At 56.2% G+C, this 22281-nt stretch overlaps 1 protein-coding gene across 1 annotated transcript in view; it reads left to right on the top strand.

Annotated features, from left to right (window-relative positions):
• Positions 1-22281, top strand: part of Cacna1i (calcium voltage-gated channel subunit alpha1 I) — a 90465-nt gene that overhangs the window by 7805 nt on the left and 60379 nt on the right. Inside the window, exons 2-4 of the mRNA XM_033765937.1 lie at positions 2112-2377; positions 16995-17106; positions 17448-17581. Coding sequence (XP_033621828.1) covers positions 2142-2377; positions 16995-17106; positions 17448-17581 — 482 coding nt within the window. The 5' untranslated portion in view covers positions 2112-2141. The remainder of the gene's footprint in view (positions 1-2111; positions 2378-16994; positions 17107-17447; positions 17582-22281) is intronic.

Here is a 22281-nt window from a genome sequence, read left to right as displayed (position 1 = left end):
AACTACCCTGAGGCTTTCGTCGGTGCTGTTCCTCCCCACTTGAGTGTTCTTCTAGCAGGTCTCCGATGGGCGGTACCTTCTGATTCTTAGCGTCTGTCCCTGAGCCTGTCTCTTCCTTCCCACCTTTCTCCCTTGTTTATTTGCTTCCCAACACTTTTTATTCCTTTGGCCCCCAAATATTTATTGAACACCTAGTGAGTTCCAAGGGTGATAGACACTGAATCATAGAGCCGCAGAAACCTGGAAGAGAGCAGCAGTGTCTCTTTTCTCCGGCCAGCCCAGGGCGGGTCCCAAGTCTGGCTTGTTCACAGTGTAGTCCCAGAGCTGGCGCATAATAGGTGCTCAGGAAATATTTGTTGGACAAATGAATGAATCTGCAGGGCCTGGACCTATCGGGCAAGGGGGAGGCCAGTGCCCGAGGATGGAGGAGGTTCCGCTTGGCCAGCGTGAGCTGCAGCGATGGGAGACCCGGAGCCACACAGGGAGGCTGTGTTCCACCCGGGTGGGTGACACGTGGCCGGCCAAGGTGCCTGGGAGCTTATGTAAGGCCTGTGGCTATTTTTCTGGAACCAAGAGCAAAGCCTCAAGCTCCAGAGAAAACTCTGCCTCCCTGACCAGCCAGGCGAAGTGGCAGGAAACGCCAACTCCCGCCCGCTGCCCCTGGGAGCCCAAGAACCATCCAGATACATCAGCAGCAGTGCTCAGTGCACAACCGTATGGCTGCCAGCAGCAGCAGGTGGCCACTGGGGATCCAGGACTTGTCCATCCCACTGCCCAGCCTGGGGCTCTAAGGCCCAGGGGCCCCCTCAGACGTCTTTTTATTTCCCCCTTTTTTCTTTCTTTTTTTGTTTGTTTGTTTGAGACAGGATCTCACTATATAGTTGAGACTGACCTGGAACTCACTGTGTAGCCCAGGCTGGTCTTGAACTCACAGCAATCCTCCCTCCTCAGCCTCCCCAGTGCTGGGATTACAGGTGTGCACCACCATGCCTGGCTCCTCATACAAGTCTTTAGTTCTGGTGGCCTCCAGGGTGAGGTACCAGCCCAGCCAAGCCACTGGCTCTTGTCACTGATTGGGTCTGGAGGGCTGGGGCTGGGGTCCCTCAAATTCCTTCCTGGTTCACTCTTGGCTCAGGGTGAAGCTTGGCTTAGCCACTCCTTTCTCGGGGCCGCAGTTTCTCCACCTACCAAATGGGCACAGCCACACGGGGGAGGACGTTGTTTCTACTTGGTTGAAGGACACCATTGTGACACACTGGTTTTGGGGATGTTGATCTGCTGGTTCTATCTGCCCATCTTCAGAGCAGAGAAGTTGTTCTGGAAGGTCCCTGGGTTCTCAGCCTGATTTGGCTGAGTGTCCTGAGTCCAGGTGTCCTTCCTCTGGGAACCCTCCTGTATTCCCTCCTGGCCGGCTGATGCCACCGCACCCTGACTAATCACGTCTGTATCTGCAACAAGTGCCTCTTTTTTTCTTGCAAGTTTTCTTTACCTTTTTTTTGGGGGGGGTATCTGGGATTGAACTCAGAACCTTGCTTCTGCTAGGCAGTCATGGTGCCACTGAGCTAAATCCCTGGCCCCTTGGGTTTTCTTTACCTTTCATGATGCACTAAATACTAACTCTAGTGTTTTGTTTATTTACATTTTGGGGCTGAGAATCAAACCCAGGGCTTGTGCATGTTAAACACACTCACTACATCTGGGCTACATCCCAGGTACAACTCTAGTCTTATAAAGGAAACAAAAAGAACACTGACTGGGGTGTGGCTCAGTGGTAGAGCATATACTCAGTATGTTTGAGGTTCGGGGTTTAAACTTTAGCGCTGAAAATAAAAATCTCACCATTACATTCTAAGTAGGTTCTCTTCTCCCTGCTGTTCACTTCATAAAACTGAAGCTCACAAGTTGACCAGACCTGGGCTGTGGCCTCCCAGCCTGGGAGTAGATTCCAGCTCACATCTAGGGTCCCCTATATTTCCTCAATATTCGTGGGCAAGGCAAGGATGAGGGGACTCTGGGGATTTGAGGCTGGGTGGTCAGAACTGTGCCCCTGTGGCTGGAAGCTGGTCAGGGAGGAGGTGCCAGGCCTGACCCCCATGTGCTGCTCCCTCCAGGTCCCCCAGGGCTCCCTGTGCAGTGCTGACATGGCTGAGAGCACCTCACCGCCCTCCTCATCTGCAGCGGCAGCACCAGCCTTGGAGCCAGGGATCACAGAGCAGCCGGGGCCCCGGAGCCCCCCTCCATCCCCTCCGGGCCTGGAGGAGACCCTAGATGGAGCAGATCCCGAAGTCCCACACCCAGACCTGGCACCTGTTGCCTTCTTCTGCCTGAGACAGACCACCAGCCCCCGGAACTGGTGCATCAAGATGGTGTGTAACCCATATCCTTTGTGTGGCCTGACGGATCAGGCACTGCCTAGGGCCAAGGGTGAGTATGTGGTCAGCTTTCTGTCGCTGTGGCAGAATACCTGAGAAAAATGACCTAGAGGAGGAGAGGTTTGCTCTGGCTCACAGGTTTGGAGTTTTTAGTCCATGGTTGATGGCTCCATGGCTTTTAGGCCTGTGGTGAGGCAGAAACATCATGACGGGAGAGTGTGGAGGAGAAAAACTGCTCACCTCACAGCGGGCAGGAGGTGAGGAGAGTGCGAAAGTGCCAGAAAAGAGAGACAAAGGGACAGGGGATATGACAGAGTCTTTGAAGGCGTGACTGTGGAGACCCACTTTGTCCAGTGGGGCCCTGGCTCCTAATAACCCATTTCTCTGGACGCTCTTCGATGTATTAATGGGTGAGATGCGCTGCCTTTGGGGATCAGTATGTGAGTGTGGGGGGCACTTGATATTTAAGCCCTTGGAGTTTGGGAGGGAAGTTGGAATGGGAGTCTGTTCTCTTGATGTCTCTGGTGAGGAGGCCAGAGGCCTGGGACAAGGCTGCTGGGCCTTGGTGCTGGGGAGTGGGCCGAGATGTCAGAGTACAGAAGAAAGCTTGTGGAAGTTGGGTTGGCTCCGTGCGGGGGCTGCAATTAAGTCAGACCCTTGTGCGGCTTCCGGTACTGAGCCACCGATGCAGGGCTGACTGCAGCAAGGAGAGCCCTGACTGGAAGACCTGTGGGTGGGGCTAGGGCATGGATACCCATGCACTTCTGTCTGGAGCCAGGAGGCAGCAGCGGGTAGCGTCCACACAGGTGTCCATGCCTGCCGCCACCAGTGCATGCGAGTGACCCATGCTCCAGATGCCCTCATACTCTCTGTGCTGTGGCAAAAACACCCCTGAAATGGAGGCCAGAGCCCAGTGTTGTGGCACCCAGTGTAATCCCAGCTACTTGGGAGGCTGAGTCAGGAGGGTGGCAAGTTGGAACTCTTCGACCTTGACTCAAAATAAAAGGGTTGAGGGTGTAGCCCCAGGGTATAGGTCACCTGCCACATGTGCATGAATCCCTGGGGCCCAGGGTTTGAGCCTGTTCTGAGGACTGGGGGGAGGAATGTAGAACAATGACACAGGCCTGTACCACACTGGGGATTTGGTCTGTACCACTTGGGTGCTGTGTGGCCTTCAGTCGGTCCCTTCACCTCTCTGAGCTCAGGCAGTCAGGACGATCAGTGCCACCCTGGGCTGCAGGTGGTCTTGGCTTGGGAGTCTGACTTGCTTGGGCTCCTGGCTGGTCCTGTGTATCGCATGTGTGACTTTGGGTGGCCCCCTTTCTCACAGCCCCAGTGCCTCCCCCTAAAAAGGAAGGGCTGGATGCTCTTGCCTCCACCCTCAGGGGCCATGGCTGGGGTTGGGGACAAAGATGGGGCTTTTCTGGAGGGAAGAAGGGCTGAGCTGGATGTGACCCGTGCCTGCCTGGTGAGAGCCCCAGCTCTCCAGGGTCCCCATGGCAGCCTGAGCCTGGGCTGGGGTGGAGGTGGCTCAGGCCTGAACCCCATCTTCAGATCAGGGATGATGTGATCCCCAGGCAGGGCTGCTCTGGTAGCGCCAGCTAGAGCGAGCCTGAGGGTTCAGAGCTAAAATTTAAGCCTCAGTGACACTTAAATCCAGTCTTCAGCCACCTGGAGATAGAAGAGATCTGGTTTTTTTTTTGGTATCAGAGATCGAACTCAGGACCTTGCACTTTCGAGGCAGGTGGTGGAACCAGTGAGCTAAATCCCTGGAAGTCTGTGTTCTAAAGAGTGTGCCTGAGACCTGGTGGCTGTGGTGCAGAGTGTCTTGGAGTTGGGTCAGTGACGCTGGCCATGTGAGGCTGAGGTTGCAGAGCGGAGTTGGGCCAGGTGGAGAGGAACCAAGGAGCTGAGTGAGGGGACCTTGGTGTCTACTGCAGCAGGACTCCAAGGGTAGCCTGGGGGGGAGTCAGGACCAGGACACCACGTGCACGCGCATGCACATGTGTGAGTGTGTGTGTGTGTGTGTATGTATCAGGTGCAGAGGCTCCCAGATCCTCCCTTGGTCAGGGTCCTCCGTCCCACCTGGCCTCAGTGAGAGGGGGGTCAGGGCAGTGCTTAACCTAGTACTCTAGAGTGGGAGAGCATCAGGCAGTGCTTAATCTAGTATTCCTCAGTGGGAGGGTGTCAGTGCAGTGCTTAACCTGGTGCTCCTCAGTGAGAGAGGTGTCAGTGGGAGCGCTGGGCCCAGTACCTCATCAGGGCCGGCTGCGCTGTGGGTGTGGTGGTGCTGTGTGGCAGGGCATTCCGCACACCACAGGATGCCTGGTGCTCCTCGCTTGGCGCTGTGCATTAGCAGTGCCCCGATCATGTGACCAGAAAAGCCCTTACACGCACAGCCCCTGCAGAGGCGCTGCCACGCCCACAGAGAGCCGCCCCGAGGAGTGGGAGCCAGGGGTGGGCCTGGGGACTCCACCACGGTCTTCAGCTGTGTCAATGTGCCGAGGGCCCTGGCCAGCTGCCCTTTGAAGCTCCATGCTCCTGACTCAGCTCCTTGCTGCCCGAGCTGGGCCCTGAGTCACTGCCTGACTCACAGAAGGCCGCGGTGGCAGCAGGAGGGACCTCCTGGAGCCTGCGAGCCAGGGCAGGAAAGGTCCACTCCCCCAGTGTCATCACACGCCCTGCCTGGCCCAGGCGTCTGGTTGGTCTCAGCCGGTAGGTGACTGGCTTGGAAATGCCAGCGTGTGACTGTGCTGTTTGCCTCATGGGGAGGTGTTGTGTGGCTCCGTGGACAGCGCTGGGCACCTGAGTGAGACAGACTCGGGGGCTGGTTCTGCCTCTAGTTGCTATGTGACCATGGGCTACTATCTTAACCTCTCTGAGTCCCTATTTTCCCACCTGTCAAACTGGGATGGTGATATCTGCTGGGAGAGAAGGCGCCTTACTGTGGCTGAATAGATTCAATCGGATGCCAAGCAACAGGTCTTTGGAGGCTGATAAGGACAGTGGACTGATGCTTACTGGTTGTCACCTTATAGCCATCTTGAGGTCGGTGCCCTCACAGCTCCATTTTATGCACGAGGAAAGTGAGGCATGGAAAAACTGAACAGTTTTTATGCAGGATTGCACAGCCAGGATGTGGCATATCTGGGGTGAAAACCTCAGTTCCCCTGACCCCCTCAGCCCCAGCAATTTTCCAGGATGCAGCTGCTACCTGTGCGACCTGAAGAGACCCTCTTCTCCCCTTGTCACCCAGGGTGGGGTTTGCTTGCGGCTTCCCAGAGTGGTGGGCGGGGTGTTCATATGTCCATTCAGGGGCTGCCTCACACTCTGCAGTGGCCTCCTGGGTGACACCCATGAGGCTTCTGCAGCCCCCATCCTTTGGGCATCCTCCTGGGCTGGCCTTCCTGTGACAGCAGCCAGTGCCCCTGCTACAGGACCCGCCACGCAGGGAGCCAGCCGACCACGAACGTCTCCTTTCTCTTTGGACTCAAGGCGCCAGCCCATGCTGGGATGTAGGACCTGCCAGCTGCCCAGTGACCCTGGACCTTCCTCGCACACCCTTGGCCCCCCTGCCAGCAGCACAGGGACAGCAGGTGGTGAGACCCTCGTGCCCAGGAGCCAGGTCTTGTGCTGGTTGTTCCCAGGCTCAGGCTCTCTGTCAAGGAGTGTGTGGGCCTTGTTGTCCCACTCACTGGCTGTGGTCACCAGAGCCTCACCGGGTGCCATGCACTTTTCAGAGGACAGCTATGGTCATTTTGTGGTGGGGATGCTCACTGTGGCTCCCAGGAGAGACCTGCCACAGAGACACCATCCTGAGAAGGAGCCTGTGACTGAGGAGAGCAGTGACATGGCCTGGGGTGCAGATGGGGGTTCCATGGAGGTGCAGTTGCTTTTGGGATTCAAGTGGGGATGAGGGGACTCAGGGGAGACCTCAGGGGCTGTGCCTCCGTTGCTGAATGGAGGAAGACCTGCACCTGGCTTCTTGGCTGAGTGGCCTCGGACAGGGTCCTTGCCCTTGCTGAGCTTCTGTGTGCACATCTGGGACATGAGGATCATAGTGACCCTAGTTGGAATATCGGGCTCTAAGGAGAGTTCCAGGGCAAGCACCTTGTAAGCTGTTAAGTGCCTAGCAGCAGCTGAGGGCAGAGCCAGCAGGGCCTTGTGTCCCTGGTACTGGTCTGAGGGGGCCCAGTGTGGCCTCTCCCCTCACCTACTACCTGTGCCCCTGGGCTGGCTCTCAGCTCCGCTGCACCAGACTGGACCTTGGGCCACCAAGGAACTAGGGTCTTTTCTGGAGGCCTCGGGGCTCTCAGGAAGGTCCTCCCCTAACCCCACCTGCAACCCTCCCGTTCTGAGCCCTTTCTCTCTGGGTGGGGCTGGGAGGGTCTGGGGTTGGGTTCTCACTAAACAGGCAGCTCCTGGGACCTCACCCCTCCACTCATGTGACCTCGGCCTCACCTCTCCCAAGGCCTACTGTCCCCTGCCACCTGCCTTCCTCCCCTGGGGTCCTGAGCTTCTCTTTGTCACTTGTGAAGGCCTGGGTGCCAGAGGGACACTGAGCCTGGATTTAGGGTGGGTCTGTGGCTCTCCAGTCCCCTACTCCCAGTACGGGCCTGGCTGTCCCGGGTCCGCTCAGTACTTTTCCAAATTGAAAAGTACTTTCCAGCCCACCATGACCTCTGAAGATCTCAGCACCCTCATGGGATAGCAGTGCAGGGAGCCAGCTGCATCTTGCAGCTGGGGAGACCGAGGCCCAGGAAGGGAGCCTGACTTCCCCTAAGTCACACATTGAGTAAGAGGCAAAACCAGGGCAATGGGAGCCTAGGACTCCGGACCCTCAGGCCGAGCTATCCTAGCCCAGAGGGGAGGTATCTCCTCCTCCTCCCACCGACCCTCATGGGGCTGTCCAGACATGTGGCAAGTGTTGCTGAAGAAGCAGCACATGCCTGGGAAATTGTCCATCTCCCTCCATCTGGTGTGGTTGTTTTTCTCAGAAATAAAAGACAGTGTCAAGCACCATCCCCCAGGATGCTCCTGGAGGCCAGGGTGGATGCTTCACTCTCATTGATTGACAGCAGTGCAGGCCAGGCAGCCAATCAGAGAAGCCCAGCGGGGCCTGGGGAAAGACTGATCCCACAAAGCAACCTCAGGTACTTTGGCAAGGAGATACCTTTGTAAACAGAGGGCTGCCTATGACCCAGATGGGGGCATTGGTGAAGCCTACCTGCAGGAGGGGTTATTTTGGCCTGGGTCTTGCTGCATGAATAGGAGTTTTCCAGAACAACTGAGGGAAGGTGTTGCAGAAGAGGGAATAGTGTAGAAAACAATGAGGAGTTCAGTGTGGCCGTAACAGTATGAGACAGGCTGTGGAACGTCAGCTTAGAGCGTGCACTTGGTCTTGTGGCACTGGGGGCTACTGAAGGGCATCCAGAGGAGTGGGACTTGGGCAGACCCACTTGTTAGAGTGGTGGCTCCAGGAGCAGGCTGGAAAGGTGTTGATCATTCATTCACTCAGCAGGAACCGGTGACTGCTGGCCCTGAGTGGACGTGTCCCTGGCTGTTCAGTCTTGTAGGAGGCGCTGCGCAGGCCTGGGAACCCAGAGGTGACCCCAAGGGGTCGGTGATGGAGCAGAGAGAGTCACACATGGAGGAGGAGTGGAGAAGCCGGCCGGGGCTGGGACAGCAGAGGGTTTTGAGGAAGGGGAGGCAGGCAGCTGAGGAGAGGCCTGGCCGAGGGCTCCGAGCTGAGTTTGGGGCCGGCAGGAAGGCCGGAAGGGATGGCAGGGGTGAAGACGCAGGACCTTTGGGGTCTGGGTTCTGGGGCTCAAGCGGAGGGCCTGGTGTCCATGGGGCTCAGGCGGGTGGAGAACCTGCTTGTGTGACAGATGTGGGCCACCAGGCCTGGTGGTGACAGGAAGCCTGTGGCGCAGCTGGGCAGGGGGAGCTGTGGGAGGCTGCCCCTCCCGGGGAATTAAAACACGACTGGATTCTCACTCCCACGCGTGGCCAGGGCTTGAAGCTGACTTTGACCTGCTGCCTCCCTGAGACCCCATCACAAGCCTGTCGCGAGACAAATGGCCCCATTTGCTTCCCTCAGAGAGAAATCAATATGTCTTTTTAATCAGCCAGAATGTCTTCCTGCTAACCTCTCTCCAGCCTTCCTGTGGGGCTGCCTCTCACATTTCCAGTCCTGTCTGCCAACAATTGCTGTGTGGCTCTGAGCAGATGCCTTGGCCTCTCTGAGCTCTGGTTTCCATCTCATGAGGAAGCAGCAGGTGCCTGACTGTGGGGTGCCCCATCCATGTGAGGGCTTGGAGTGGATGTGGACAGTGCTGGGGTTCCAGGGGCTGCAGCCTTTCTTCTCAGCAGAGAGCAGAGGCGAGGCTTCCAGCCCCTCACTGCAGCAGGATAGTGACTGTGGGCTGGCTGTCCCCCAGGGTCTGGCCTGGGCTCTGTCAGACTCAAGCCTGTGACCTCAGGCAAGTAATCCCTCCTCTTTGGGTGTCGGTTCTGTACTCATAAAATTGGGAGGTAGGAGGCCGTGCTGTGTCAGTGGTTTTCAGTCAGGGCTGATTGCGTCCCTCGTGGACACATGGCCAGGTCTGGAGATGTGTTTGGTTGTTGCTGCTTGGGGAGGGTGTGGCACAGGCTGAATGTCTCCCAACACAGAAGTCATCCCTGCCCTCCTATCTACCACGCAAGGACAACCCTACCCGGAGAGTTAGCATCAAACGTCACCAGTGCCTAAGCTGAGCACCCTGGCCCCCACGGTCTCCGAGGTCTCTTTTGGCTCTGGAAACGTGGGGATAGAGTAGAGCTGGCACCTGGAGAAGGGCGCCAGGACCAAGAGTGGGGATCTGCCAAGCAAGAGACATGGCGCCGAGCTCCAGACTGAAGGGGGAGTGTGTTTGATTCCCGGCGCTGCCATCTACTGCGTCACTTTCCCTTGAACCCATTGATTTGCCTGCTCCTCATCTGTCTGCCCGCCCTCTTTGGCCCCGCGCTCTCTTTGCTTCACCAGTCCATCCATGCGTCCATTCATCCATGACTCATCCATCTGTCCATCTATCTATCCATCTGTCCATCCATCCAGATGCACATTGTCTGTCTTTCCATCTCTTCATCTCTCCATCTGCCTACCTGCCCATCATCACCCTGCCTTACAGGGGCACCTCCATCTGTCCACCTTCTGCCATCTCCCTACCCAGTCATCTGTTGACCCCCACTACCCCCAGACCTCATTCCCACCCTCCTGTCCACACATCCAGTGACCCATCCACTCATCCAGTGTGTTCACTTGTTTGGAAAATGCTGTTCATCACCCTTCTCTCACTTTTGCCACCTGCTGAATGACCATCCAAGCTCCACATTGGGCACTTCTGGTAACCGACTCACCGTCCTCCCCTGCAGTCAAGTGCCGGGGACCACTGATGTCCGTCTCTTATCTGGGCCTGGCCTTTGATCCTGTACATGGTGGGTGTGCAGCCAAGCTTTCAATGGAGTGCTTTGTAGAGGCAAGAGTGAGGTGGACAGAGCCAAGGCTGAGTGGTGGATAAAATGACGACACGGTGGGCCTTGAATGCCAAGCCAAGGTGCTTGGAAATGATCTGGAAGGCAGTGGGGAGCCACAGAAGACTTTGTTTTTGGGAGACCTGTCTGGCTGCCATGTGGAGGGTTTATCAAGGGGGAAAGGCTGAAGGAATAGGCTGGTAGAAGTTCAGGAAAGAGAGTGTGGCTAGGTTGGGGCAGTGGGGTGTGGACAGCGTGAGGAGGGGTTGAGGTAGAGAAAGAGACAGGTCTCCAAGATGGATGGGGTCAGGGAGAGGAGACTCCAGAGCACTCTGGTCTGGGCAGCTCCCAGGATTGGTGGTGGGGTGGGCAGGATGGGGGACATGGTGGTCTGTGGAGAATACGAGATGTGATGGATTTGGGGTTGACAGAGACGTCCGGTACAGTGTCTGGGAGTGACTGAGCAGGGCTGGGACAGAGGCTCTGAGTCTGCTCATGAGCTGTAGAAATGGCTGTGGATCAGGGAGAGGAGGGACAGGATGGGATGGGGCACCTGGGTGTCTGAGGAGACCCAGAGATATGATTATTGTTGTTGTTTGGTGCTGGAGATGGAACCCAGGGCCACAGGCATGTCAAAGCAAGAGCTCTACCACTGAGCTACATCTCCAGTGCTGCTTATTATTATTATCATTTTTATTATTATTTGAATTGTGAGACAGGATCTCGTTAAGTTGCTCAGACTGGGTTCAAATTTGTGATCCGCCTGCCTCAGTCACCAGAGTAGCTGGGATTATAGGTTTATGCCACTATGGCTGGCTGAAATCTGGCATATAAGGGATGGATGGAGCCCAGGAAACAGAAGGAGGACCAGTCCAGGGACTCAGAGCACCTCCAGGCCCCAGGGGAGAGTTTGTGGAAGAGGGGTCTTAACCTGGGATTCTCGAGTTCAGATGGGGGCAAGTAGCATATTGGTCTCTCTAACCTTCAGCTGAAATACTGCATAACATTTTTTTCCTCTAAAAAATGGAGCTAAAAAACCTCGGTGATATTAAATGCAGCTCCTGCAACTGTCACCTATAGAAATCACCAGTATTTTCACATCACCTCATGGCCATTGTAGAGCTCGCAGAAAATCACATACATCCTTCATGGTGACCTGTTGTCACATGAAGTCAGGCCCACCCGCTGCTGGATCTTGTTATTGTGTTGATAACAAGGCATGTATATTCAAAAGTTTGTTTTAAGAATATTTTGATAGCTAAGCTGCACATCTGTAATCCCAGCATTTGGGAGGCTGAGGCAGGAAGATTGCAGTAAATTGGAAGCCAGCATGGGTTACGTAGTGATTTCGACAGCCTGGACTGCACAGGGAAATCCAATCTTAAACAAAAGTGTTTGTTTGTTTTTGATAACTATTTTAATAGAACTGGCTTCTTTTCTATTCTTAATCTTTTTTTTAAAAAGTATGTGATTAAAACATTATTCTAAGAAGGGGCTCATGAGCTTCCCGGTTGAGGTACCGGAAAGGTTAAGAGATGCCTCCTAGGAGGTAGGTGGGCCGGCGTGGAGCCGCTGGGGCGAGTGTGCAGGGCGCATGCGCCTACCGCATCTGGGTGCACGGATGTGAGCATGTGCGCATGCTCACAGGGCTGCCGGGGAAGGTATGCAGGTTTGTGTTCAGGCGCGGGTTTGGTGGAGGACGGGTCCTAAGGAGGCCCAGGGACAATGTCGTCACCCCTTGTCTTGCCTTCACCTCTCTGTGGCCCCAGCGAGTGTCTTCTGATAGCCTCTGGATTCAGAGACCATGTCCCTCATCCTGCATTCCCAGAGCCCCTGTGGGCAGGTGCAGGGGAGGCCTCAGCGGAGGAGGGCAGTGATAGTGTGCCGTAAAGAGTGACAAAGCTTGAAAAGGGGAGGAGTTTAGGATGGGAAGGTGAGTTGCAAATCCCCACAAGGCAGCAGTCTCTCCCTAGCGTCCTCGGCGCACCTGACAAGGGCCTCACCCTCTTCTGAGGCCTCCGGACCTCCACCTGCCTGGATGGCTGCGGTCGGGCTGTTTCTCGATGGCCAGTTCCTTCCTGAGGGCTGTCGGTTTTCTTCCAGCCTGGCAGCCCCGTTTCCTTGCTGCCACCTCTCCCACTCCAGCTGTCTACACCGGGCACCGCGACTTCCTGGGCACCTGGGAATCGGAGACTTTGGTCAAATCCAGTGAGTTCCCATGTGATGGGGACTCTAAGCAGTGCAGCAGGGGCAAGGAAGGAAGGTGGGGAGGGAGCGTAAACTCATCCCTGGTTGAAAATGTCTGTCGTACTCTTTCTTGTGTTGGTGACTTTTGGGTTGTTCCTAGGTTGGGGCCATTACTGATAACACAGCCGTGAGCTGCAGGTGTCTCTTGGATGTGTGCCCGGGGTGGCCCTGTGGGAGCCAGCCTGGGTCTACAGTGAGTTTTATTTATTTATTTGTCTATTTAGGTGTGCTATGCAGTTCAGGCTGGCCTTGAACTCACTGTGTAGCCAAGGCCGGCCTTGAACTTGCAGTGATCCTTCTGCCTCAGCCTGGGATTACAGGTGTGAACCACCATGCTTGGCTATAGTGAGCTTTAGTAGATGCTCCTGAGCAGCTTTCCGGGGTAGTCATTGCCCATGATGAATTGAATGAATGAATGAGTAGGATAAATGAATGAGTTTCCTCTTAAAGTCCTAGGCTCAGAACACAGGGCTTCCGGAAGCTGTAGCAAGGGTTGTTGCAGTAAGTGCAGCATAGTTACCCCCCTCTAGTCCCAGCACAGGATTGCTCCAGCCACCTCCAGGGAAGAGGCTGAGCCTGGTCGGTCTGAGCACTGAAGCACACACACCAGGTATGCAGTAGGCATTCCGTAGATGCTTGTGAAGCTGGCTTCAAAGAAGCACAGTACTGGCTCTGGAACCCTGGGCTCCCAAGGGCCCCAGGCCTGTGCTGCCCACCTTCGGGTGCTGGGAGGGAGCTGGGGAGAGGCAGCACCCAGCAGGGATGCAGCCCCCAGCCTCCTTCCTCCACTTGATTTATTTAGACAACTGAGCCATATCCCGGGGAATGGATCAGATTTCAGATCTGACAAAAATAAAAACAAACTCGGCCACCCCCGCCAAACCCAGCACTCCCGCCCCCACCTGCCTCCCAGACCCCCCCATCACAGAACCATGCCTGCAGCCCAGAAGGAGGGGTGGTCGCCATGGTAACTGGGCTGGCCTCTGGCTGGCTGCTGGAGAGGAGGCTGCCCTACGGCCGCTCACTGGCTGCTCACTCGCCGCTCACCCGTCAATCTGGACCTGGCTGGTGACCCCGGCCCCACCCCTGCCCTGGTCTCACGACTCTGTGTCGGGGTGTGGGGAGGAGTTACATGTTCTGATCCGGCTTAGCCTTTTGCTGGCTGGGGACCTGGAGGTCACCACTGCTTCCTGCTGTAGATTTTCCTTCTTACCCAGCCAGGGGCTGGAATGTCCCCCTTCCTGGTCCCCTGGATGCCACACAGGCCTGGACACCCAGCAAGGCCATGGCCAGATGGACTGAGAGCCATGCTCACCACTGACCCGGGCCGACCTCCCCTTGCCTGGGTTCCATGTGCTGACCTCATGCTCTGCGGCTTGTGTTTGCTGTCTGTTTAAATGAGATAATGCACACAGACTGATTAGACAGCTTCTCGGCAAACAAACCCTCGAGATCACTTAAGAAATGTTTGCTGTTGCCGTCATTACGATCACTAACTTGGTGCCTGGCACACAGCAGGTGCTCAATATATGCTCATTAATTCCCTACCTGGCTCTTAGGGCCCAGCTCTGAGGACTCTGGGAGGCACTGGGGAGGGGTCTGGGGAGAGGGGCTGGGGTACTGGGTGAGGGTCCAGGCCTTTTGGATGGGCTCCCCCAGGGGCAGCTCTGACAATGGGGAGCCAGGGTGTTGAGAGAACCTCGCAGCCCCCGGAGGCCTTGGGCTGTTTTCTCCTGAGGCCGGGCGTCAGGGGAGGCTTTGCCTGCCAAGGAAACTGTATCGATTGGATCGCCATTGATCTGTTTCTCCATCTGCGCTCCTCAGAGATGCTCAGGGCTGCCGTCCGGGATCTAATCAGCTCGAGTGACTGCCGTGTGGTGTGGTCGCTCAGAGTGAGAGATCGCATGCGGAGCCTGGACCTGTGGGCAGAGGCAGGCTTTCGTGTGGGGTCGCAGTGGGTTTGGGGGTGAGGAGCGTGTCCCGAGCGTCGTTTCTGCGTTGGGCCTGCTTTGGGGCCTGGGCTGGTCTCTGCCATGTCCCATCCTGCGGTGGGGGATTGGACCTGTTGCTCTGTGACAGGAGCAAGGTCCTGGATGCCAGTCGGGGCTTTGAGCCTTGAGTCAGAGGCGATCAGAGCCATTGAAGACTCCCAGGCTCAAGACCCCTTCTGCTCTGCTTTGAGCCTCCAGGCACTGCTTTGAGCCAGACAGTCCTGGTTCTGGGCGACCTCGGGCAAGTCACACCAGCCCCATAGGCCCGCTTCCTCATCTGTCCCCAGTGGACTGTGGTGACGGCTGAGCTTGTGTCCCTAGGGTGCCTGGAGTACAATAGTCGTGGTGACTGCCAAGTTTATTACCGTGATGCTTGCTGGACCAGGGCAGCAGGGAGCACTTCTGGAGAGCAGGCTGAGCACTGGCATGAGGAGGATGAAAGGCGCTTCAAGGGAGGCTGGATGGGACTGTGAAGGATGAATAGGAGTTTGCCTGGAGGGAAGGAGATGCAGATTGGAAGTGCGTGCTTAGGGACAGCAAGAAGTTCAGTGCCTGCCAAGGCCAGCAAGAGATTAGACCAGAAGTGTTCGTCAGGCCATGGCATCAGGCTCAGGGGTGTCGGGAGCCCTGCGAGGCTTGGAGTAATCAGAGCTGCCTTTCAGTTGGGTTAATCCGGCCATGACAGTGCAGTCTGGGGCAGGAGAAGCACCGCCTCTTTCCTATCTCACTGTGGCTCTTTGCAGCTGGTGACCTTGGGCAAATGGGGTTCCCTTGGTGTCTTCATTTCTGCATTTGTGAATGGGGCTCGCTTGTTCTCGAGAGGGCAAGAAGGATCATGCAGGAATATCTGCAAACTCCCAGCTCTGTGTGGGCCCAGGCAGTAGCCTGCTAATGCCTGGCACATTGTGGGGGTAGGGACCAGAGTTGGTGGCCAGGGGAGGCCGGCGCTTGGTCCAGGAGGAAGGGGAGGCTTGGGCAGGGATAGGCCAGGTGTCACGGAGGTGAGCACTGGCCTCGGAGTCCAGCGGGCCTGAGGTACGTCTCAGCTCGGCTACTTCCAGGGTGTGACCCAGGAGAGGCCTGATTTCTCTGAGCCTCGGTTTCCTCGTCTGGGAAATGGGCCACCGACCTGCTGGGCTCAGGGACCTGCAGAGGCTGGAGCAGGGCTACCGGGCTCCCACGAGACCCTGTTGGGTGTGCTCTGAGCTGGGGCCTGAGGAAGGGCAGAGGCGCCAAGGGAGGACAGGGCTGGAAGGAGACGGAGTGGGAGGGACAGGGAACCTTGGCTGGTAATGAGAACGTTTGAACTTCAAAAAAGTTAATTAACGATGGAGCTGTGCCGGAGCAGTGCTCGAGCTGGAAGGGGGCCCTGGCAGCGACTGAGATTAATTACAGGCTGTGGCAGGAGAGTGGCAGCGGGGTGGGGGACAGGAAGGAGCGGGGCGGACAGAGGCACAGAGAAGGCAGCGTCCCAAGGTGGGGGGGCGGTTGCCTCAGAAACCAGGTCAGTCTCCCGGCGGGGGAGGGGCACGCCCCACTGGAGGGGCTGTGGTCGGGGGGTCACGAGTGTGACTCCATCGAGTTGCCATCTGGGCTGCGGTTTCCTCAGAGACACATAAGAGCCCCGGGGACCTAAAGACCAACACGTACACTCAGCAAACCTTTATTGGGTTCCTACAAGGTGCCTGTCACTATTAAAGCCATAAGTGCAAAATCCCTGTCTCCTGGAAGGTGAGATCTAGCAGTGCACAGGGACAATGACTGTGTCAGCAGGAGTTGCTGGTTGTGGCCTTGGTGATGAGTGCTTGGAGAGATGGAAAGACAGGAAAGGCTGTGGTGGAGGAAGCCAGTGGGGATGAGTAAGGCTGAGGTTAAAGGGTCAGCCCTGCAGGGCCTGGGAAGCATCTCCAGGTAGAGGAGAGCATGTGCAAAGGCCCTGAGGTTGAGTGTGCCTGAGGCCTCTGAGGAGCAGTGAGAGGCCAGTGAGGCTGGAAGGTGTGAGTTGGGGGGCTGGGGAGGTAAAGGGTTGGGGGGAGGCAGGGAGCTGGGGCCTTGCAGTGTGGTGAGGGCTTTCAGGTTGATGCTAAGATGGAGGGAGTTGCCTCTGTGGTTTTGGGCACTCAGTGCTGCTGTGGGGAGGGGCCCTGGTGTGCAGGAAGGAGTCCTCATCTTGGTTCCCCAGTACCTTGTGCTGGATTAAGAGACTGTCCCTAGTTGGGTGTGGCGGCACAGGCCTATAATCTCAGCATCAGGAGATTGAGGCAAGAGGATCACCAAGAATTTGAGGCTAGCCTGAGCTACAAAGTGAGTTCAAGGCCAGCCTAGACTATACAGAGTAAGACTCTGTCTCTAAAAAAAAAAAAAAAATTAAATTTTAAAAACAGAGACTGTGTCTAGGTCCCCTGATTGCAGGGGGCCAAGTCCAGCTTAGTGCAGGCTGGGGCGAGTCTGGGAGCAGCAGCCAGGGTGTAGCTGTGAGTGTAGCTCTCCCAGGTGGCAGTGGCAGAGGAGAAGGATGGGGTGTTCAGTCAGTCCCAGCCACAGTGTTGTGCCCTCTGCAGGCTCCGGAGCAGGCCTGGCACAGGTGGGAGGGGTGGGCCGGAAAGGAGAGGGTCAGAGAGGGAGACAGAGACGGTTGCCGGTGGGCGACTCTGCACCATCTGCGGGTGCCACCCCTTCCTGTGCATCTCAGGCTGGGGCGGGGGGAATGCGTGGTGGTGTCCCAGTGGGGTTCAGGTCCCTGGTGGGTGTGGTGTGGCCCGTCTGCTGTGATGGGGGCAGGGGTGGGAAGGGAAGACCCAGGACATCCCTGAGTGCACCCAGGCCTCCAGCCCCGTGCGGTCTCCCGTTGTGTCCTTGACCTTCTGTGCACGTGGTTTGAGTGTGTCAGCATGCTGGTGATCCTGCTGAACTGCGTGACCCTGGGCATGTACCAGCCGTGCGACGACATGGATTGCCTGTCGGACCGCTGCAAGATCCTGCAGGTGAGGGGCCGCAGGGAGACCCGGAAGAGAGGCCGTGGGCCCAGGGTCTAGGCCTGTGCTTGGAGGTTACTGGGACAATGTGGGAAAACCCCTGGTCCCGCCCCGACTGGGGTCCCCTCTCGTCACCTGGGCTAGGGCAGCAGCAGCATGGGTTGCATGATCCTGGGCAGGTCTGATCCTGAACCCCATCCCCCGAGGTCTCCCTGGCCCGGAGAAGGAGTCCCAGGTGTTTGCCTTGGCCCCTCCGGTCCACACCAGTGTCCCCACCTCACCCTGTGGTCCCAGCCTCTGGGTCCTGCTCTGAAGCCTCCTGGGGGCTTTGCCTTCTTCCTTCTCCCCAGGTCTTTGATGACTTCATCTTCATCTTCTTTGCCATGGAGATGGTGCTCAAGATGGTGGCCCTGGGCATTTTTGGCAAGAAGTGCTACCTCGGGGACACCTGGAACCGGCTGGATTTCTTCATTGTCATGGCCGGGTAGGTGGTGAGCACGCACAGGTCAGTCGGCTTGGCATGACAGTGAGGAAGCAGCGTGGTACTGATGGGCTTCTGGGCCTGGAGGGGAGGAATGGCGCCCCCTGGAGGACAGGCCAGGACAGATGCTCCCTCTCCCCTACCGGCTGGGACAGGCTCAGCTCTGCTTTAGGCTAATTAATTCACTATTACTTTAAGAAAGCCACATGGCCTCTCTAAGCCTCTGTTTCCTCATCTTTAAGATGGCTGTAGAAATAGTAGCTATGTCGCAGTGAGCCCCAGTACGCTGTAGCTGTCACTGTCCTTGTCATCATTGGATCCCTAGCGAGCTGGAAGTGGGTCTGTGCCCAGCTTGTGGTGAGAGCCCTGAGCCCAGCCTGGGCAGCAGAGTGGCTCCTGCCACAGTCACAGAAAGGCCAGGTGACAGCTAGGCACAGTTCTGTACTTCATTCCTGCTTCCTGGGTTACACCGTTCCTGGGTTGCTTTGATCCATCACCAGGGCCAAAGTGGTCCTTATCAGGTGTCAGTGCCCCCTACATGTCAGTGAGGAGGAGGGAAAAGCAGGCCTGGCCGGTACCGCCCGGGACACAGACTGGGACAGGCATCTGGTGGCTGCGCAGTGGCTGTGTCCTCCCATGCTGGGGCCGGGGCTTGCCTGGGGCAGAGCATTGTGGTTTGCTGAGTGCATTGAACCCAGGAGCCTGACTGAGCCAGGTGGGGACTCAGGGAGGTGACATGCAAGGGTGGAAGGACAAAGTGGCACTAGCCATGTCCAACCAAGAGGCAGTATGGTGGGGGAGAGGACGGAGGGAAAAAGGCCAGAGGCTGCGAGGGCAATTAGAGTGTGTGTGTGTGTGTGTGTGGGTGTGTGTGTGCGCGTGTGTGCGTGTTCGTGTATATGGATCTCAGTGTGTGGGAATGTGTACACTGCCACAAGAAAGGGAGGGGAGAGTGGCTTGCACGTGGCTGAGGAGAGGATCAGGGTGCGGCGTATGTCAAGTATGTGCTGAATGTATTGGCAATTTCCGCATTGCTGGGACACGGGAAAGTTAAAGGAGGACAGGTGTATGTCGGCTCGAGGTTTCAGTCCATGGCAAACTGGCTCCACAGCAGGAACATTAGGGGAAGGGCCTGCTGGAGGAAAGCTCTGGAATCAGAGGGAAGGGGCCAGGTACAGTCCCCAGGGTCACACCCCCGTGACCCACTTCCTTCATCGAGGCCACACCTCCTAGTAGCTCTGTCAGCTGTGAGCTGGTTGATGGGTTAACCCACGTTCACAGTCCAAGTGCCCCTCTAGGAGTCTTATTCCAGGCAGACTGACCATCAGGAGGGAGCGGCACACCGGATCCAGGGATCTGTGCTGAGGCGGGATGATGTTTTCAGACGCTTGCCCCTGCCTAGCGTCCCTTCCTACCAGCCCCGTTCAGTCTCACAGCCGCGTGATCCACAAGGTTCTGGGCCTGACTGGAAGGTTGGGGGCTTCCGGTGGCTCCCGGGTCCTGTGTCGTTCCTCGGTCAGGTTAATCTGTGTTCTCATTTTGGCCTGGCTGGAGAACACACTTAAGTAGATTTTTGAAGAAAAGGAGATTGGACAGTGTCATTTTTAGTCTGGCCTGTCGGAATGCGTCCCTTTGATCTCAGCGTGGGAAGGGCAGTTCCCGTGTCTGCCTGATTCTCAAGCCATGAGTTTTCCGCCTTACAACTCAGCATGGGTTGTGCCCTGTGAATGGGACTGCAGGGTCTGGAGCAGGCCCGATTCGAAATTCTGGGAAGAGAACTGGCTTTTTTCTCACTAAAAGCTTTTTGAGATTTCTCCTCACCTTCAGAGCCTAGACCTCTCTCTAGGGCAGGGGTACAATTTATGGAACAAAGACTCACGTGTTCCTTTGGCTCTTGTTATTTCTTCTTTGGTTGTTACCCATTCTCAACTTTCTCCTTCTAGAAGATTCCCTCCTCTGCCTTTTCTCCACCAGTGACCTTCCCAGCAGTGGCCTTGCCCCTACTCTTCCCCTGAGGGAATCGCTGCTTTTCTTTGTCTTCCTTGTCCTTGGTTTTGTTTGTTTGTTTTTGTTTTTGTTTTTTGAGACAGGGTCTCAGTTATGCAGCTCAGGCTGGCCTTGAACACACAGCCTAAACTGGCCTCAAATTCACAGAGATCCTCCTGCCTCAGCCTCCTGCCTCAGTGGTGGGATTACAGGTGTGTGCCACCATGCCTGGCTTTGTCCTTGAGTTTCTTGGTTTTTCAGAACAGCTTGTGTCTGTTCTTGTTTTATGCATGCAATATTTACCCAGATCTCCTTCTGGATACTAACCAGGCTCCTTCAAATCCCTTCCTGATTCTGGTAATAACCCTGTGTCAAAGTGTAATTTCCAAAAGTTTAAAAAAAAATGGCCTTCCCACAAATTTTGGAGTGAACCTGTGTTGCAAATTTATTCAGCTCACTAAAGAGGGGACTGGTAGAATTAGGAAAGCAGGCATGGGACAGAGAATGTGGACAGAGCAAGGTGAGGATCAAAGCTGGTTAATGACCTACAGATAATAGAACCACAACCTTTGGTGGCAGGCAAAGATCTTTTCTATTGAGCGGAAATCATGTGCATCTCTGCCAGATAAAAATCTACAAGTTAACATGTAATTTCACGGCTTCTAGACCTTTAATTAACAGGAAATGGTGAACTAGGTGAAGGTATATTCCCCTAGATAATTAAATAATCTGTAGATAGGCCTGCAAAATTATGCTCCAGTGTGACACAGTGAGAAATACTTCCCGCCCTTTGCCTTATTTCCAAATTTCAGGATGATTTTCCCTAACTCCTCTCCCGGAGAAGTCATTTGTTTTATTGGCTCTACCCTCTGCCTCCTACAAACCTCCCGCACTGCCCCCTTGGGACTTAAAGCCCCTCCTCTGTTGCTTAGCTCTTCCTCCCGTTTATAAATGAAGACCACGGGGCTCTGAGCTGTGCCAAGGGAGGAGCTGGCTTTGGCATTGCAGGAGGTCGCGGTTTGATGTCATCTCTTGGTCTTTGGGTTGGGGTGGGTGTGACAGGACCTGGGGGTTAGGTCCATGGTTGGCCTGCAACGTGAGCATTCACATTCTTACTCTACAGACAGGGGCCCCGGTCTCCACTCTGCTCTGGGCCGCACAGGAGATGTCGCTGCCCAGCTGGGGGTCGGGTTCCACCGGAGCCTTTTTTGTTAGTCGTGAGCGTGCAGATGCCCGGCCTGTGCTGGCTGCTGGGGACTCCGACTTGCACCTGTCCTCAGAGTCCTGTCAATCCCTTGTGTCGGGGGACAGCACGAGTGGAGCACAGCATGGGTGGGTGGCGAGTCACAACCTGGGGCTCTAGAGCTCAGCCCCCTGGTTCTGCCCCCACCCTGGCCCCCATTGTCCTCAGCGTGGCTCATCCATCCCCCACTGTCCACCCAGTCTCAGTGCTGTAAATGTTCTGTTTCCAGAAGTAAGAGGCCCGAGATCCTGAGGATGTTTTCTTCCTCCCGGCCCCAGATTGCTGTCTCCTGCTTTGAGCTCCGGAGGGTGACAGAACCTCCGAGTTGGAAGGCTTCTTAGAGGTCACAGCCTCCGTCTCCACGTCCCTCTCATGGGAGGCTTAATTGTTTGCGTGCTGCCACTGCAGGAGACTCACGACCGCCCAAGGCTGTCACTCGCTAACTGGCATAGCCTGGTGGGCTAGGAAGTTCGTTCACTGAGCTGGACTCTGTCTGCTGGTGGCTCCCACCCAGGGGTACCGTTCACACACTCACTCATTCATAAGTCCGCACGCATTGGGACCTGGGACATGCCAGGCCTTGTGCTGGGCAGTGGGGCCGTGATGACGAACAAGACGGGTCCCTCATGATCTCATGGAGTTCACAGTTTAGGGGACAGATGTAACAGACCTTCAGGTGAAAAGTCGCCGGCCTCCCCTCCTGGCTTTGCATCGTGCTGTCTCTGCCCCCAGCTGAGGAGCAAGATCTTGGCCTGTTGAGGACCGTGGCTTATGGGGTACAGGGAATGGGCTGTGAGGTGCAGGGCTGTGGTGACTGTCAAGTAGCTGTGCCCCCTGCAACTCCCTGGGTTTCTTTACCCTGGGATAGAAGCAGGTGATTTCTTTAAACCCAGATGCCAACCTTGATGCTCACTGCTGTTACTTTCAGCTTCCAGGGGCCTCTGGTGTCCCATCCGGCCGCTCTCTGTGTTGGCTTCCAGTGTGTGCTCAGCCCAGGATGCCGGTCCAGCCACACCCCGCTCCTCCAGGGCGTGACAAAGCCTGGGCCCTGTCGTCACACTTCTGGTGAAAGGAGCCCCCGCCATCTCTTCGCTTGGGTGCACTTCCCTGTCTTTGCCCTTTAGGAGGCTGTGAAATATTCAATCACATCCTTGTTGGACTTGGGCTCTGCTCTGTCTCGGTACCTCCCTTAGTGTACCACACCAGTAGTTCTACCTCGTCCCTGGTCCCAAACTTGAAGATGACCTGAAAATGACCCCTGCTGTGGGAGGGGCCCGATGTCCCTGATAAAAGTTTCCCTGAGAATTCCGGTGCTGATCTCTGGTAAGGTTGCCTAGGGCATGACTGGGGGTGCTGTGCATGAGTGCAGGGATAGTGGCTGCGATGGCATCAGGGAGGCAGTGTCCTGAGGGACAAGTGTGCAGCTCAGGGTGGGGACCCCCCCAGCCTATGTGCAGACTTTCACCCCTTCTCC

The sequence above is a fragment of the Fukomys damarensis genome, unplaced genomic scaffold (assembly GCF_012274545.1).
Source record: "Fukomys damarensis isolate Sample0158 unplaced genomic scaffold, DMR_v1.0_HiC HiC_scaffold_19, whole genome shotgun sequence".
In the NCBI taxonomy this organism is placed as follows: domain Eukaryota; kingdom Metazoa; phylum Chordata; class Mammalia; order Rodentia; family Bathyergidae; genus Fukomys; species Fukomys damarensis.
This window is presented reverse-complemented; position numbering and strand designations above follow the sequence as displayed.